At 46.1% G+C, this 16,408-nt stretch overlaps 1 protein-coding gene across 1 annotated transcript; it reads right to left on the bottom strand.

Moving 5' to 3' along the window:
- Positions 1-10,740: 10,740 nt before the first annotated feature.
- Positions 10,741-15,430, bottom strand: TBL2 (transducin beta like 2). The gene is made up of 7 exons (XM_054714847.1): positions 15,255-15,430; positions 13,611-13,741; positions 13,183-13,367; positions 12,569-12,720; positions 12,107-12,233; positions 11,597-11,749; positions 10,741-11,366 (listed from the first exon to the last, which is right to left on the bottom strand). Exons 1-7 carry the CDS (start codon positions 15,382-15,384, stop codon positions 10,904-10,906), a joined length of 1,341 nt encoding a protein of 446 aa, XP_054570822.1. The 5' UTR covers positions 15,385-15,430; the 3' UTR covers positions 10,741-10,903.
- Between the last annotated feature and the right edge of the window lie 978 nt (positions 15,431-16,408).

The following is a 16,408-nucleotide window of genomic DNA, read 5'->3' as shown; positions in this document are numbered from 1 at the left end:
CGCGCGTGCGCGAGGAAGAGCGCGCACTCGCCCGCCCCTTGGGACTCCAGGTCTCAGCGCGCCTGCGCGCCCCGCTCCCGGCTTCCAGGACCCCTGGGTGCCCCGGGAGACCCCTCGGCCAGGACGGAAGTGCGAGGTGAGCGGGCAGCATGTGCCATGGGCAGGGCGAGGTGCGAGGCGCTGCCAGTGGAATCTGGGACTTTCCCAGAGGATTTGGAGGTCGGCGTCTCGTTCTCAAGCCGGGGTTGCTGCCATTACCTGTTTTATGGACTTGACCTTAAGGGGACTGACTCTGGTTCTGCATCATCCTTTCCTGCTGCCCCTCCTGTCTGGCGCCTTAGCTCCCCAGATAAGCCGCTGTGCTCTAGTCACAGAATTTCACACCTTTCTTCAGTATGCCTTACAGCCTTGTACACACGTTCCGCACCTGGTGAACTGACCTCTTTGGTACTCTTCCAACATCTCATTGAACTCAGAGAAGCCTTTACCTGCCATCCTGGGGTCCCACTTGTTCATACTTAGCACTCTACTCATTGTCTTTAATTCAGCAATAATCCATTAGATGATGCCTGCATTGTACAAGGCTCTGTGCTAAGGGCTGCAGTCAAAATCTGGGTTTTTGCTTTCAGTTTAGTGGTACACACAGATAAGAAAACAGGCATTAAAAATGCGTTTTATAAATGCTAGGCTAAGGGAAGCACAAGGTACTATGACTATCCTAATCTAATTGAGAGGTGTCCAGAAGCTTCTGGGGGGAAAATGACCTTGAAGCTGACTTCTGCAAATAGGGTAGATGCAATTGCTCAGAGGCAAACTGTGTCCACAAACATTGTAGATGCTCAATAAATGTTTGGATGAATGCTGACTATTCAGTGCAGCTCCGATGAGACAGGCATTTATTGATGCTTGCAGTATGCAAGGAGAGTCCTGTAGCAGTTGTTTCAGGAGACAAAGGAAGCAGGTCACAGTTTGCATAGGTTGGTAGCATCTACTTCTCTCACCTCTAAAGAAACTTCCTCCTATGTGCCCCAGAGAAATGCCTAGCTAACCCTGAACCTGACACAGCCTCTGACTATGACTGTTCAGCCTTTCATGATTGACCAACATCATGGCTTGATAAGCAAATGTCTTGCTGGTGAGAAGCCTCAGAATAGTGTCTGCCTGACTGAGGAGTGGAATTACCATGTGCAGGGAAGGAATGATTCTAGAAATACTGGGATAGCCCAGCAGGTGTGATTCAGTGGCTGAGCATCGACCTATGAACCAGGAGGACACGGTTCAATTCCTTAGGTCAGGGTACATGCCTGGTGGTGGGCTTGATCCCCAGTAGGGGTCATGCAGGAGAGAGCCAATCAGTGATTCTAATCATTGATGTTTCTCCTTCTCTGAAGTCAATAAAAATATATATTTTTTAAAAATTAGCTACACCCAGAGCCATTGTCTCCCCATGTAGTGATTCTAGGGAGTCAGCTGATGGGATCAATGGCAAATATCTAGGATCAATGACAAACATCTAGAGTCCATTGTGAGCCCAGCCAGCATGGCTCAGTGGTTGAGCTAACTATGAACCAGGTCATGGTTCCATTCCCGGTCAGGGCACAATCCCTAGTAGGGGGCATGCAGGAGGCAGTCAATGATTCTCTCTCATTACTGATGTTTCTATATCTCCCTCTCCTTTCCTTTCTGAAATCAATAAAAATATACTTTAAAAAAAGTCTATTGTGATGCTGCACAGTCCTACAATTAGATGAAGCTCTGTGTTGAGTCCTAGAATGTATGTAGAGGTGATCAGTTTAATCTAGAACAGCCTCCCAAAACCCTCCTGCAGTTCTCCATGTTCTTGTATGGAGTAAGCAAGTCTTTAGAGAGTCAGCTATGGCAGAAAGGTGTCATTAAGGAAGAAAAAAAGAGTAAAGGAAAGGGTGAGGGGTTAAAACAGGATATTCAATAGGAAATTTGATTTTTTACAAAAACAAACAAAAAACCCTGCTACTTAATTAGCATAATTTACAAGCCAGTAGGTTTGAAATGTTTAAGCATGAAAAAGCTGAGTTTACTTGCTGTAGTAACAGCATCTACAATGAAAGCAGGAGGGAAAGTTCTATGGGTTTATTAGAGAGAAAGCTGGTATGCTCCGCTCTCCATGGCTTCCTTCTTAATCCCAGATTGGTCCTGGGATGAGGGAGGAATGATCAAGGTATGAATTGTTTCCATACTGCTACCCAGGCTGCAGCTGGTCTGTGGGATACTCAGAAGAACTTAAAGGTGAGAATGGAAAGCCAGTAATCAGGCCATAGATACCAATTATGAAAACATACAAGACTACTTCCACATGTCCAGAATTTTTAGAGCTCTGAGATATACCTGGCTGAACTCCCAGGAACTCACAATAAAATACTGTATTTCTGATGTATTAATGAGAGCTTAGTGAACTTGAAACTGGGGTGGGGAGGGATGAAGTGTGGTTAACAGTGTTAGATGTGGTCAAGAAGACTGCTTCTAGGACTTGTTTTGGCTCTCCTCCTGCCATGAGGCACAGACCTTGGAGGACCAAGGAAATGTGACTACCCAGAGCTTGTGTTTCCACTTCATCCACCAGACCATAGTCCCAGGTACCTAAGACCTTGGAATCCCTGCCCACACAGACCCAAATCTGCTTCCAGGGCCGGTATAAGCCTCTCCCCTGGCTCCATTCCTATAAAGGCAGTGCTGCTCAAGTAGTGGGTGAAGGGGTGATGGTTCTCAGGGATCTGACAGCACTTGGAGGCAGTCAATCAATGATATGCAGGTATCCCCTGCAATGTGGGAAAGAACCAGGTAGGAAGAAAAGAGAAACAGGCCTTGACCATGGGATGGCCTGCTTTGGTACCACATTGTGACAGACATGAGTCTGAGAATTCTAAATTCAAACTTGGCCTTCCAGGATGTTGTACCTATCAAGATAGGATAGAGCCGTGGTCGGCAAACTGCGGCTCGCCAGCCACATGCGGCTCTTTGGCCCCTTGAGTGTGGCTCTTCCACAAAATACCACGGCCTGGGTGAGTCTATTTTGAAGAAGTGGTGTTAGGAGAAGTTTAAAAAATTTGGCTCTCAAAAGAAATTTCATGGAAGAACATATTTGCAAATGCTATCATTGATAAAGGTTTAATCTCCAACATCTACAGGCAGCTTATGCAACTTAATAAAAGGAAGATAAATGATCCAATAAAAAAATGGGCAACGGACCTAAATACAATCTTTTCAAAAGAAAGAAGGAAGGCCAAGAGATACATGAAAACATGCTCAAAGACACTAATTATCTGAGAGATGCAAATCAAAACAACAATGCGGTACCATCTCACACCTATCAGAATGGCTATCATCAACAAATCAACAAACGACAAGTGTTGGCGAGGATGCGGAGAAAAAGGAACCCTCGTGCACTGCTGGTGGGAATGCAGACTGGTGCAGCCACTGTGGAGAACAGTATGGAGTTTCCTCAAAAAACTGAAAATGGAACTCCCATTTGACCCAGTAATCCCACTCCTGGGAATATATCCGAAGAAACTAGAAACACCAATCAGAAAGGATATATGCGCCCCTATGTTCATAGCAGCACAATTTACAATAGCTAAGATTTGGAAACAGCCTAGGTGCCCGTCAGCAGATGACTGGATCAGAAAACTGTGGTACGTCTACACAATGGAATACTATGCTGCCATAAAAAAGAAGGAATTCTCATCATTTGCCGCAACCTGGATAGAATTGGAGAACATTATGCTAAGTGAAATAAGCCAGTCAATGAAAGAAAAATACCACATGATCTCACTCATTTATGGATAATAAAGAACATTATAAACTGATGAACAAAAAGATAGATACAGAGACAGTAAAGCATCAAACAGACTGTCAAATTACAGGGGGAAGGTTAGGGAGAGGTGGGGGAGATAAGAGATCAACCGAAGGACTTGTATGCATGCATATAAGCATAACCAATGGACGCAAAACTCTGGGGGGTGAGGGCATGTATGGGAGTGGGGTGGGGGGGACAATGGTAAGATATGTACACATATACTACCTTAATAAAAAAATTAAAAAAAAAGAAAGAAATTTCAATCGTTGTACTGTTGATATTTGGCTCTGTTGACTAATGAGTTTGCCGACCATTGGGATAGAGCATACTTGAGCTCAGTTTAATTTATTGTAACTTTTAAATATTAAGACGTGGCATATGGGCGTCCATTTCTATTCTTGCCTCTGGGTATGGGCCTGGTTGTTAAAGTTAAGTATCTATCTTAGTACCATACAGGCCTAAATGTAAATATCTGGGCATGCCATTTATAAGTTGTGTGCCTTGGACAATTTACTAATACTGTTAAGGCTTTTTATTTAAATGTATTTTTTATTGATTTCAGAGAGGAAGGAAAAGGGAGAGAGAGATAGAAACATCAATGATGAGAGAGAATCATTGATTGGCTGCCTCCTGCACGCACCCAACTGGGGATCGTGTGCCCTTGACAGGAATTGAACCTGGGACCCTTCAGTCCGCAGGCTGATGCTCTATCCACCAAGCCAAACCAGCTAGGGCCATTAAGGCTTTTTTAGCTGCAAGTCAGGGTATCTGACTCAAATTGACTTAATCATAAACAGGAATTTAATGGCTTTTATAACTGACAAGTCCAATGGTGAAAAGCTCAGGTGTGTCTGGATCTGCCAGTCTAAACAGCATCCTCAGCATATGGTCTCTCTATATCTTTGACCCTACTTTCCTGTTAGCTTCATTCTCAGGCAGGACTACACATAATAATAACAAGCTTACAACTTACTAAGTGATCTCAGCAGAAAATGAAAGATATTTTCACTTTTCTAAAATTCTGGAAAAGTCCAGGGAGCTGCCCACTATAAAGAGTCTGGGTCTACCCCCCTATAAATCATATGGATCCAGTCAGGGAAGTGGTAGTTCACCAAATAAAAATGTGGTTACTGGGAGAAGGGCTGAAGCAAAAACAGTAGCAAGTTGGTAGGGAATAAATGCTTAGCACTGTTAGCCAATACTAATGAAAAGGAAAATGGGGATGGGGGCGGGCCTTGCAATCTAGTTCAGTATCTGGTTAAAACTGTAGTCTTACTTCCCCACTCTGACTGACTTGGACGGAGCTGCAGAGCCTAACCCCAGGGCCCCACCAGAGCTGACTTGGGCAGAGCTGTGGGGACCCTCAGGGGCCCCCCACAGGAGATACATAAGTCAGAGCCTCCCCACAAGTTGAGTTCAGGCTTTGGATCGGAATTCCTCTGGACTAGCAGATCTGCGAAATAAAGGTTAAACTTTCCTCCCTCAGAGTGCTGGCTGATCGTTCTCCCGTGCATTCTGCCAAAAACACTAAGATGATCAAGAAAATGCAAATGGGCTCAAATTGGGTTTGTATAATGAATAGAAAGCAAGTAGAAACCACACTCATTTTCCAACTGCCCTGAGCTCTGGAAGTTGATAGACTAAAATGAAGACTTGGAAAGGTAGTCACAATCTCAGAAGACGTTCACAATTTTGTGTGTATGAACCAAGCTTTCAGTTGCTGTGGCTGTTTTTGCAATGCCAACCTGTGCCCATCCATGGGCCTCAGCCTGAAGAGCTGTGAGCTGAAACCAAGCCGTGCTCACTAGGAAGACCCATATTTTTGGAATTTGTAGGGAGTACATGAATCCCCAAGTTAAGTTCCTAGATATGGGGCCAACTGTTAGTGTTGGGTCTATCTAGCACTATATGAAGTAATCTACGTTACTGAGAACTCATATTTGTGCTTCCTGCTTAGCCTCTATAATCTCCAATTCTAGAACAATCTTTAAATATGAATATAATTACCTTAATGGAAACTGACCAAGACTATCAATAGGCCTTTAAATATACACTGGTGACTTATATTTCCTATTTTTGATAACTAATAAAAATAGGCTATATACTGATACTGAATTTTTGGACTGGAACCCAGATTCTTTGTCTGCTGGAATCGAAGAATGAATCCACAGACAGAAAGTGGTATAGCATAGGTGGAGATTTATTGAAGAACAAGTACAGACTCCCACGTAGGGAGGGGGGAAAGGGTCCCCTGGGTTCCCTTTCCCTATGGCTTATATAGGCTGCAGATCCTGGTGCCTTGATATCCCCTCAGATTGGTCACTATTCCCTTAGACTGGTTACTATAGTAACTCCTGGGCTCAAAGGTTGAACCTCACATGGGACAAGTAAGGTTTTCCCCCCTCCTTCCCCATTGTTCCCCTATTCCCTCTGGGCTTTCTTCTCCTTCTGAATGGCTTCCTTCTCTTTATTTTGTAAATATAGACCTTTCTTGGCTACTTCCAGTTCCCTTATCTTATGGAAATATACCTGTTGCTGCTTCCTTGTCTTAAGGAGATATAACTGCACCTGGCTTCCTTGTGTTATGGAAATGTACCTTCTCCCAGTCTGCAGCTCCAAGCTTTTCCATGGACCCCAATTCTAAAAAATCCCTAAGCCTGCCTATGTTCCCCCAAAATTCCTACTTCAATACCACCATTTTTAATACTCCCCAACTTTTTATTTAAAAAAATTTCAAACCCACAAAGTTGAAATAGTAATAATAAAATATTAATGCTGCCTTCATACACAAGGCTATTTGATCAAAATAACACAGTGGCCTCTGCTCTACATTAATATCCAGATATCTTCTCCATGCTTACAAGAAAAGAAGGCTCATTTTTAGTGAGAAGAGCTTTCTGTCCTCAGGAAGTCTATGTAATGACTTTTTGTAGTGCTTTCACTCCGCTCATTAGAAACACAGGACAGGACTTATTCCCATTTTACAGATGAGGAAACAAACTCAGAGAGGCCAAATAATCTACCTCAAGGTCTGAAATCAGTCAATGATCCAACTGAAACCAGAACGAAGACTTTTGACTTCAGTAACTCAACATTCTATGGTCACTTCCCTTCCTGGATATACAATGAGTAAGATCAGAGCTAAGTAGAATGAAAGGAGTATTTTAGTCTTATTCTTCTGACAATCAGAAAGCTAATATCCACTAGGACCCATGTGCATAACATTATCAATCAGAAATTTGTTATTAGGAACATAAAACCAGAGTGGAAATCTGGAGTGGGAGGATAGTTAGAGAAGACACTGACATTTCTATCAATTGCCCTGGTTTGAGTACATTTATTGAGAGCTTATTCTGTCCCAGGTACTGTGTTTGGGATATAGAGCAAATCTATAGACAAGGAGTCTTGTCTTTGTGGAGTTCACATTCCAGTGGGTTAATGAACAACCCAGAAGCTGCCAATAAGAGACTGGTGGGCTGCATCTGGCTCACATTAGTGTTTTGTTTGGTCCATACAGTGTTTAATTTTTTTTTTATAATAATCTGTCAACTTCTAGCTTCTCTGAAACTGGCAATTTCTGCTGGATTCCTGAATAATAAGTAGCAGCCACCACTGTCCCTTACCCAGAATACATGCCCTCTAGGGATCACTTCGGTCCCTATTTCCTACTGTCTTACACCCAGAAAACACCAATTCACGCATCTACGTTAACCACTTCACATCTATAAGCATTTCAATTGAAACCCCTGAAGCGAACAAATAGCCAAACAAGATAATTTCAGATAGCACTAAGAAATAAAAAATAATAAAATACCCTAATGTGACGGATGTTATGTGGTTGATAGAAAGGGCTACTTCAGACTGGGTGATTGGGGGGGTCTTTCTGAAGTGTAATTGAAACTGAGACCTGAATTATGACAAACGTAACAAGTCAGCCAACAGAAAAGAAAAATGCTTCCAAGCAGAGGGAACATCATAGGCACAAGACCCCCTTAAGGCTGGAAATAATTTGGTTTGGTTGAGGAACAACAAGGTTGGGTTGGTTGAGAAAGTGGTATAAAGAACACACAGGAGCCCTGGCTGGTTTGGCTCAGTGGATAGAGTGTCAGCCTGGGAACTTAAGGATCCCGGGTTCAATTCCGGTCAAGGGCACATGCTGGGATTGTGGGCACGATCCCCAGTAGGGGGTGTGCAGGAGGCAGCCAATCAATGATTCTCTCATCATTGATGTTTCTATCTCTCTCTCCCTCTCCCTTCCTCTCAGAAATCAATAAAAAAAATATTAAAAAAAAAAAAAAAAAAGAACACACAGGAAGGAAAAACCCAGATTACACAGGACCTTGTGGGCCATGGTGAGAATTTTGGATTTTATTCCAAGTGCGATGGGAAGCCTTTGGAGGGTTTTAACTGGGGAACAATGTGATCCGGTTTACATTTTCAAAAGATCACTCTGTTATGTGGAAAAGTGATTTAGTGAAACAAGAAAAGAAGCAGGGAGACCAATGAGGAAGCTATATTATCAGTAGGTGACAGTGGCTAGGACCAGGATGGTAACAGAAAAAATGGAGAGAAATAACAAATTCAGGATATAATATAATCTGGAATATAGCCAAGAGTTTTTTTGTAAGTGGATGATTGTAGTGGTAGTGGGCAGAAGGAGTAATGAAAGGGAATAATGATAACTCCAAGGCTGGGGTTTGCTCAAACATTTATATGAACTGGGGGTGAGTAAGAGAGGTCCCAGTTTTAAAGAGAGGAAATAAGAATTTGATTTTAGATGAGTAAGTTTTACCTAGACTCAAGTCTTCCCAGATTCCTCATTTCCTTTATTTTGCATCCCACATCTAAGCAGTCCTTAAACTCCAAAATTCAAACTTCTAAATATTTAATCTTTTTTAAAAAATATATATTTTATTGATTTTTTTACAGAGAGGAAGGGAGAGGGATAGAGAGTTAGAAACATCGATGAGAGAGAAACATCCATCAGCTGCCTCCTGCACACCCCCTATTGGGTATGTGCCCGCAACCAAGGTACATGCCCTTGACCGGAATCGAACCTGGGATCCTTGAGTCCGCAGGATGACGATCTGTCCACTGAGCCAAACCGGTTAGGGCTAATCTCTTATCAAATCTATCCGTTCAACTTCAAATCCACTGCCTCTGTCCTGGCTCAGTCCTCTCTCTTATCATTTCTTTTACAACAGCCTTCTGCAGCTACAAATAAACTAACAAAAAGCACTTAATATTAAGCACTTACTATTAGACAAGTGTACTGCTCTCCCATCAACCACCTTTGATGGTAAAGATCATGTCTTATTTATACTTATCTCCAGTGCCTTGAGCTGTGGTGGGCAGAGTAGGCATTCAAATGTTTAATGAACTGAAAAGGGGTCCCCTCCAACAGGATATAACCTTCTGAAAAAGAAGACTCCATTTTGAGATTCTATGATTCCTCCATACAACCAGATACAAAACATATGATCCCAGAAACTTCACCTTCCCAAAAGACATGTTTCTTCCTAATTTAGTTCCAAACTACAGTATTTGAGACTCACTTTCACCCATTAGTTAATAAATGATATTGGACAACACATAACATATACTAACTACTCTTTTCTACTTTTCTTCCAAATCTAAGGACTTTATACTCTCACTAGAAGCCTGGTGAATGAAAATTCATGCACTGGAGTGGGGGTCTCTCAGCCCGGCCTGCCCCCTCTCACAGTCCGGGAGCCCTCAGGGGCGGGAGGTGACCCGGCGATCAGGGGAAGGCGATGCCCCCATCACACCTCTGCTGCTGCCACTGCCAGCAGTACAAGCCTCAGCTGGTCCTGGTTACCTGAGCCTTGGGTGGCCCTGGGCGGCTGGGCAGCCACCATCTGAGGCTTGTCTGCGCCTTGGGCCAGCCCTGGGCGGCCCGGGGGTGGGAGGCCGAGGGGACTGGGGGACTCTGGAGGCAGGTGAGTGGAACGGCCGGACCTGCCTGGGAGCGGGCCTGGCCGTGCCATGTGCCTGCCACCCCAGCAGGACTGAGCGCCACCATCTTTGAGGGAATGACAGTCAATTAGCATATTCCCTCCTTATCGGCTGTGGTCACCATCTTTGTGAGGGCGTGATGGTCAATTAGCACATTCCCTCTTTATTAGATAGGATACCCCCACAACATCTTTGTAAGGAGGTCAAAAAGTTATTCTCCATTTTACAAATAAGAAAACAGGCACAGAATGAAATCCCTTACTTACTTTTTTTGTTGTTGATTTTTTTAAAATATATTTTTATTGATTTCCGAGAGGAAGGGAGAGAGATAGAAACATCAATGATGAGAATCACTGATCAGCTGACTCCTGCACAGCCCCCACTGGGGGTGGAGCCAGCAACCTGGGCATGTACCCTGACCAGGAATTGAACCGTGACCTCCTATTTCACAGGTTGATGCTCAACCACTGAGCCACGTTGGCTGCGCCCATTGATTATTTTATAAAGAGAAAGTGGACAATGGGAGGGAGAGAGGGGAAGAGAAGAGGACAGAGGGAAGGAAAGAGAGAGGGAGAGTGAAACATTGATGTGAGAGAGACACATCGATTGGGGGCCTCTGACTGGGGTTGGGGATCAAACCTGCAACCCAGCTACGTGCCCTTTATTAGGAATTAAACCCGAGCAAATGCTCTAACCACTGAGAAATACCGGCCAGGGCAGTACTTGGGCATTCTTTAGGTTTTGCTTCCACAATTACAAACTTCTTTGGGCAACAGAAGATCAAAGACCATGTTTCCTGTCTCTTCTATTTACCACTCTCCTCAATGACCAGTGAAGACGGATTCTGCCTCTTGGGCTCAGGAAAAAGCACCTTGTCATTATGTTGGAAGATCAAGTAAGGCTAGGAGTCAACCGGCAACAAGAGAAAGAGATCAAATAGGCAAGAACAGCTTCAATGGAAGGGGGAGAAGAGGGGCCACCATTAAAAAATCAGGATACTCCTTTCAAAAGGTTTCCAGCTGGTGAGTACCTGGGAAGAAAAGTGGCAGCAGTGGTGGCAACAGAAGGCCAGATCCTTCCTGCTACACCCTTCAGTCATTTCTTCAAGGCACCCAGGCTCTTCAGGGCCTCCTGGGCCTGGGTCAGCTGCTGTTGCAGCCTCTGGCGGGTGCTCTCATTGGAGGCCCGTTTCAGGAGGCTCTGCATTTCTTCCACCACTGCCCGATGGCCAGGGGAGTTATGAAACAGCCGCACTGCTCGGTCACCACAGGAGGCCAGAAGTCGGCCAGTGATATCAAAGGACAAGTCAGTGATACATTCCCCATGGACCTGCTCAAAGCATTCTTCTTTCTCACCCCGCCGGGTATTGTAGAGATGAATACTGCTGCCACTGGCCAAAGCCAAGACCTGAGCATCAGGGGACAGTGCCAGGCGGCAGGGGATGGTGCTCGCCTCTTCAAAGCGGCCTGTCCTCAGCAAGTAGGGGTCCTGCTGCTTCTTGTATTCCACATCTGTGTCCCACAGTTTCCATGTACCATCCTTGGAGACAGAGGCCATCCTGCAGCATGGAAAATCATAGCTCTAGTTCCAACTCACCCTGGAGGAGAGAGCACTCGGGCAGCACTAAGGGCTCCAATTAGGAAGTCAACTTCACGGCTACGCCTACTTCCTGCTGAGTGAGGGTCAGGCACCCTACCCACTTTAGAGCTGCTGCAGATAGTTGGAAAGACCCTGTTTACCAAGAAGGGCTGAGAGCCACTGGTAAGAAATCAGAGAGAACTCACTCACCTTCGGGAGTCATTGGAGAAAGCAAAGAAGTGGACAGCTGCTGAGTGGCCCTTCAGTTCAAAGGCTCGTACAACTTCTTGGAAGTCACCTTTTTTCCCAAAGCAGACTTCCCAAACTTTGACATCCGGGGTGAAGCCACAGGAGGCCACAAACCTGCCATATAAGCCAGGTTCCTTTAAAACTTAATTTTAAGGGCATCTTGTTTCTGCAAATCCATTAAGCCTCTTCCTTGGGAAATTTAATAATCTTATACCTAAATAACATTATCTTTTTAAAGTGCTTTTTATATACATCTCAATGTACCTACATAGCTATGCTATAATATACATAGTACTCCCATCTAAAAACTATAGATGAAGAAATAGAGACTAGGACTTAAATCTAGGTGTCCTGATTCCATACTGTATGCTCTTTCCATTATTTATAACTGGCTCACTGCTCTGTCCCCAGCCCCCAGCCCCCAGCCCCAACCTCTACCCATCCCAGATGCCAAAGTCCCTCCTTCCTCACCTGCTACAAGGGGATATAGCAGCATGTGCATTGTTCATCTGGTTGGTGTTAATGGTAGACAACACCTGACCTTTCAGATTCCAGATGAGGATAGTTGTGTCACTGGAAGCAGTCATGATGAACTTTCCTGAGGAGTGAGGAGTGATATAAGCTGAGGTCAATTACTTGACCAATTATCAATCTCTAAGGAGACACTTATGACACTCTGCTGCCCAAAGTGTCCTTGCTCCCCTCCAGGGCCAAGGGTCAACACAGATAAAGATTTTGCTAAAGAATGTGGCTCTTACCTGCCTTCCCTAATTGATTTACTATGGCTCCCAGACTCCAGGGGAACACAGAGCCCCTTATTCATGCTGGGGCTGAGCAAAATGCTGAAAGGCAGCATTAACTCATTCAGCACATATACCAGTAACTAGGGCCATGCCCTCCTGCCTTGGGCAAGGTCCACCCTCTGTCTCTTACCTGTGTCAGCAATGCCAATGTTGATGACAGGTGCCTTGTGCTTTTTAGGAAAGTCCTCTGGGGTGGCTGTGAAGGTATATCCCCCATCCTCTCGCTTGGTCATCTTGAAGACACGGAGGGTATCTCCATTGGCCAGCCAGACAATGAAGGCTCTAAAGACAGGTAGCAGACAAGTAAGTAATTCATGCTTTTGAACAGTCCTATGTATGCCAGGTTCTATGCTAGATTCTGAAGAAAATCAAGACCTCCCCTCATGCCCTATAATCCAGCCTTACAACTTTACCCCTAGGTTCAAAATCTCTTAAAACTCCCCATAAGATAGATCTTTAATAGCTTTTGCTCATTTAGTTTCTCTAGGGCTCTGAAAATCAATATAGCTTCCAAGACTAATCTGGAAGCCTGACTTTGGTACTTCGCAAGTTGCTTCCTTGCTATATAGCAGCATAATCCTGTAGGGAAAACCAAGCAGTGCTCAATCTGTCTAGATGCTCTTTTTCTGCTACCCAAAGGGAGACCTTGAGTCCCTGCCCTCACTATCCCAAACCAGATATGGGAAAGCCACAAGCTTGGAACTGGGCTTCTACAGGCAAACCTGAGGCTCCATCCTGTCCCACCTGCAGTCAGGGCTGAAGCGCACCAGGGTGGCATGGTCTAGCTCCACATTGGCTCTCATGCTGCGGTGCTCCCGCTGTAGGAAGTCCTTTGTGCTCCAGATGCGGATGGTGCGATCATCTGCACAGGTGGCCAGGTACTTGCCATTGCTGCTAAAGTCCATGCAAGATATGTTCCCACTGTGGCTCTAGGGGAAAGGGATGCAGGAAGTGTCAACAGGAACCCCTTGGGCAGAAGGGGAACCCTATTGTGAGCCATGACTCCAGGGCCCTGTAGCCTGGATTAATAGCAAGATGCTGACGGGATGTGATGAAAAGGGACAGAATGTGGCATCCAGACTGACTTTGGTCAGAGACCGAGAGGTCTATAATATGCACAGAATACTACAAAGGAAAAATCTGTATGTGTGTTGTGCATGGTACCCATGTACCTTCAGTGCTGCAGCCAGGAGACGGTGGGTGAAGTTGTGTTGTTGAGGCTTCTCCTTACGAATACGCTGTTGCTGTTTCTGCTTCTTGGATCTCAAGGACTTGTCAAGTGGAAATCCATTTGCTTTTTGGCCTAGAAGAAGGGCCACGTCACCCATCCATTATTCACTCAATAAGCATTTACTAACCACCTATAATTGGCCAGGCATTGAGGGAAGCAACAAGAGATGACCAGATATGGCCCCTGTCCCCAACAAGAGAGAGTGATACAGGCAAAATCGGGAGGCTTTGGATTGTGACCTTGAGGAGGCTGCTTGCTGTTCGTCAATATAGCACCTCAATGCAAATTAGAAAAGGCACCCTCTCTGGGCTGGTACAGTTCAGTGGGTACACAGCATGGCCAGTGGAATGCAGATCCTTGACCAGACATCCCTATATAGGGAATAATGTGCACAACCGAACCTTGGTAAGTTACTCAACTGCTCTGGGCCTTGGTTTCCTTAAAGTTCTGAGAATTGGATAATATACACAAAATGACAAGTAGAGGACCCAACACAAGCATTAAAGGCTCAAAGGACCCAGAACTGAGGGATAAGAGGCAGTCACCACTCATTGAGTTACCCTGCACCAGAAACAGCGCCAGGCACTTTTGCATGAAGTAGCTAATTTAATTGAGAATCAGGCCAGGTGCAAAGTGATCCAACAGTCACCACAGACACTCCTCAATTCCTGCAAGAAAAAAAAAAAAACTCCCGAGGCCCAAATGCAAAGATGGCCACAATCTGCCCTCTGCTTACCTCTCCAGCCACTAACAAAGTGTTCTATTATTTTATGTTAACGATTACTCATTTATTTCAGCCCTTTGTATTCAGCATGTCTCTATCGAAATAAACCTACGTTTCTATGAAAATGGAAGCTTTTGGTTTTTTTTTTTGCGGCCCACATAAACTTAAACCTTGTTTGGCCCGTGTTAGCCTCTGAGTTTGACATGCTTGCCTTAAGACCACATCTCTTGTGTTCCCTGCTCTCAGTGAAGATTTCCTCGACATCCCCCCACCAAAAATAGATACATAAAAAAGTAGGACTGACCACTCCCACCACTGGGTTTCCTGTGTCTAGTCCTAACCTCTTCTAGGAAACCTATTACACTCTATTTTTCTCTTCCATTTTTAGATGTTCTTCTCCATTACCCCACAGTGGACTCCCTCAAGGAAAAGACCTCAAAGCCTACTGGGAGAGTAGGTACACAATAAACCAGGGAACTGGTCAGGGAGCTTACAAATGAATGTCGGTCCGTCCCTCCCATGCCCCCCCCGGCCCCCCATTTTCATAAAATAACGAACAAGTAGAGCGCTCGGGAGATCTCGCAGCAACCCTGGGGACAAGCCGAGACTCAAAAGGCAAAGTGGCTTGGCCTCGGCCACCGAGCCAGCGGCAGCGTGGGGCCCAGGTTCTCACGAGTCTTTCCGAAGGGGCGCGACCAGCCGGGCCAGGCGGCATCTCTGGTCGGGAAGCGAAGCTCACTCCACAAGGGGAGAAACTGAGGCCCAGGGGGAGCCGGCACCCCCTCGAGCCCAGACCGGAGGTCGGACCCCTGGGAAGCGAGGCCGCCGCAGGCTGCCCCTGCCCACCCCGGCCCCACTAACCGGCAGGCCGGCCGCTTGTCTCCTCCTCTGAGCGTAGCCACCCCCGCGCTACCGCCGCCGTCGCCATGAGGGCCAGCAGCCCGAGCAAGAGCGACACTCCCATCAGCTCCGGCATCTGCGGCAGTTCCATGTTGGCCTGAGGGATGCCACCTCAGCCTCAGGCGAACGCGGGCGCCAGCACGTCTCCGCAGGGCCGCGCACGCACGCGGGGCGGGGCCTGGCCGTTACAGCACCTCGAGGGGCGGGGCCTGACCACTGGAGCGTCCCAAGGGGCGGGGCCTGGTCGGAGGGTCCCAAGGGGCGGGGCCTGACCACTGGAGCGTCCCAAGGGGCGGGGCCTGGTCGGAGGGTCCCAAGGGGCGGGGCCTGACCACTGGAGCGTCCCAAGGGGCGGGGCCTGGTCGGAGCGTCCCAAGGGGCGGGGCCTGGTCGGAGGGTCCCAAGGGGCGGGGCCTGGTCGTGGGCAGGGAGGCGGGGGAGGAGCCTTAGCATCCAGGGAAGTTCAGATAGGCTTTTACTGTTAATGGAGAAGGGCTAAGTAGTCCTGGAATTGGAGTGTGGGACAGCCTCAGCAAAGACCTGAGAGGGAGGGATGCTGTGGGGGAGGCAGGACATGAGCAAAATAAAAAGTAGCAGGTAAGCCCTAGCCGGTTTGGCTCAGTGGATAGAGCCTCGGCCTTCAGACTGAAAGGTCCCAAGTTCAATTCTGGTCAACGGCTCATGCCTGGGTTGTGGGTGTGTGTAGGAGGCAGCCAATCAATGATTCTCATCATTGATGTTGCTATCTCTCCCTCTTCTTTCCTCTTTGAAATCAATAAAAAAACATTTTTTTTTAAGGTAGCTAGTAAGACTGGAAAGGTCTAGAGGGCTTTGAGAGCCAGCCAGCTCAATCCAACTAGCAGAGATGAACCCCCACTGGTTATTACAGGGAGAAGAGGGCAAAATTGTTATCTTCAAAATTTTCTGGATGGACCAGTGGGTGCCAAGACCAAAGACAGAAGGGAAACCAGCAGGTGTCTGCTAAGATCCAAGAGGGGGATGATAAGGGCCTAGACTTAAGGGCAGCCTGGGGAGTGGAGAGGAATTTGAAAAAATTTTAAACAAGACATTTCTTTTTTTAATCCTCACCCAAGAATATGTGTGTTTTTTAAATT

This window comes from Eptesicus fuscus, chromosome 4, assembly GCF_027574615.1.
Source record: "Eptesicus fuscus isolate TK198812 chromosome 4, DD_ASM_mEF_20220401, whole genome shotgun sequence".
In the NCBI taxonomy this organism is placed as follows: domain Eukaryota; kingdom Metazoa; phylum Chordata; class Mammalia; order Chiroptera; family Vespertilionidae; genus Eptesicus; species Eptesicus fuscus.
The sequence above is the reverse complement of the archived record's forward strand: the minus strand, read 5'-3'. Positions and strand labels throughout refer to the sequence as shown.

What these genes read in the sequence shown, in the direction of transcription:
- TBL2 (XM_054714847.1), bottom strand. Translation starts at nt 15,384, where the DNA reads ATGGAACTGCCGCAGATGCCGGAGCTGATGGGAGTGTCGCTCTTGCTC. An exon ending in GACAAGCGGCCGGCCTGCCG is followed by an intron (nt 13,742 to 15,254) that starts GTTAGTGGGGCC and finishes CCCTTCTTCTAG; the next exon opens with GCCAAAAAGCAAATGGATTT. An exon ending in TTCTCCAATGACTCCCGAAG is followed by an intron (nt 11,367 to 11,596) that starts GTGAGTGAGTTC and finishes TCCATGCTGCAG; the next exon opens with GATGGCCTCTGTCTCCAAGG.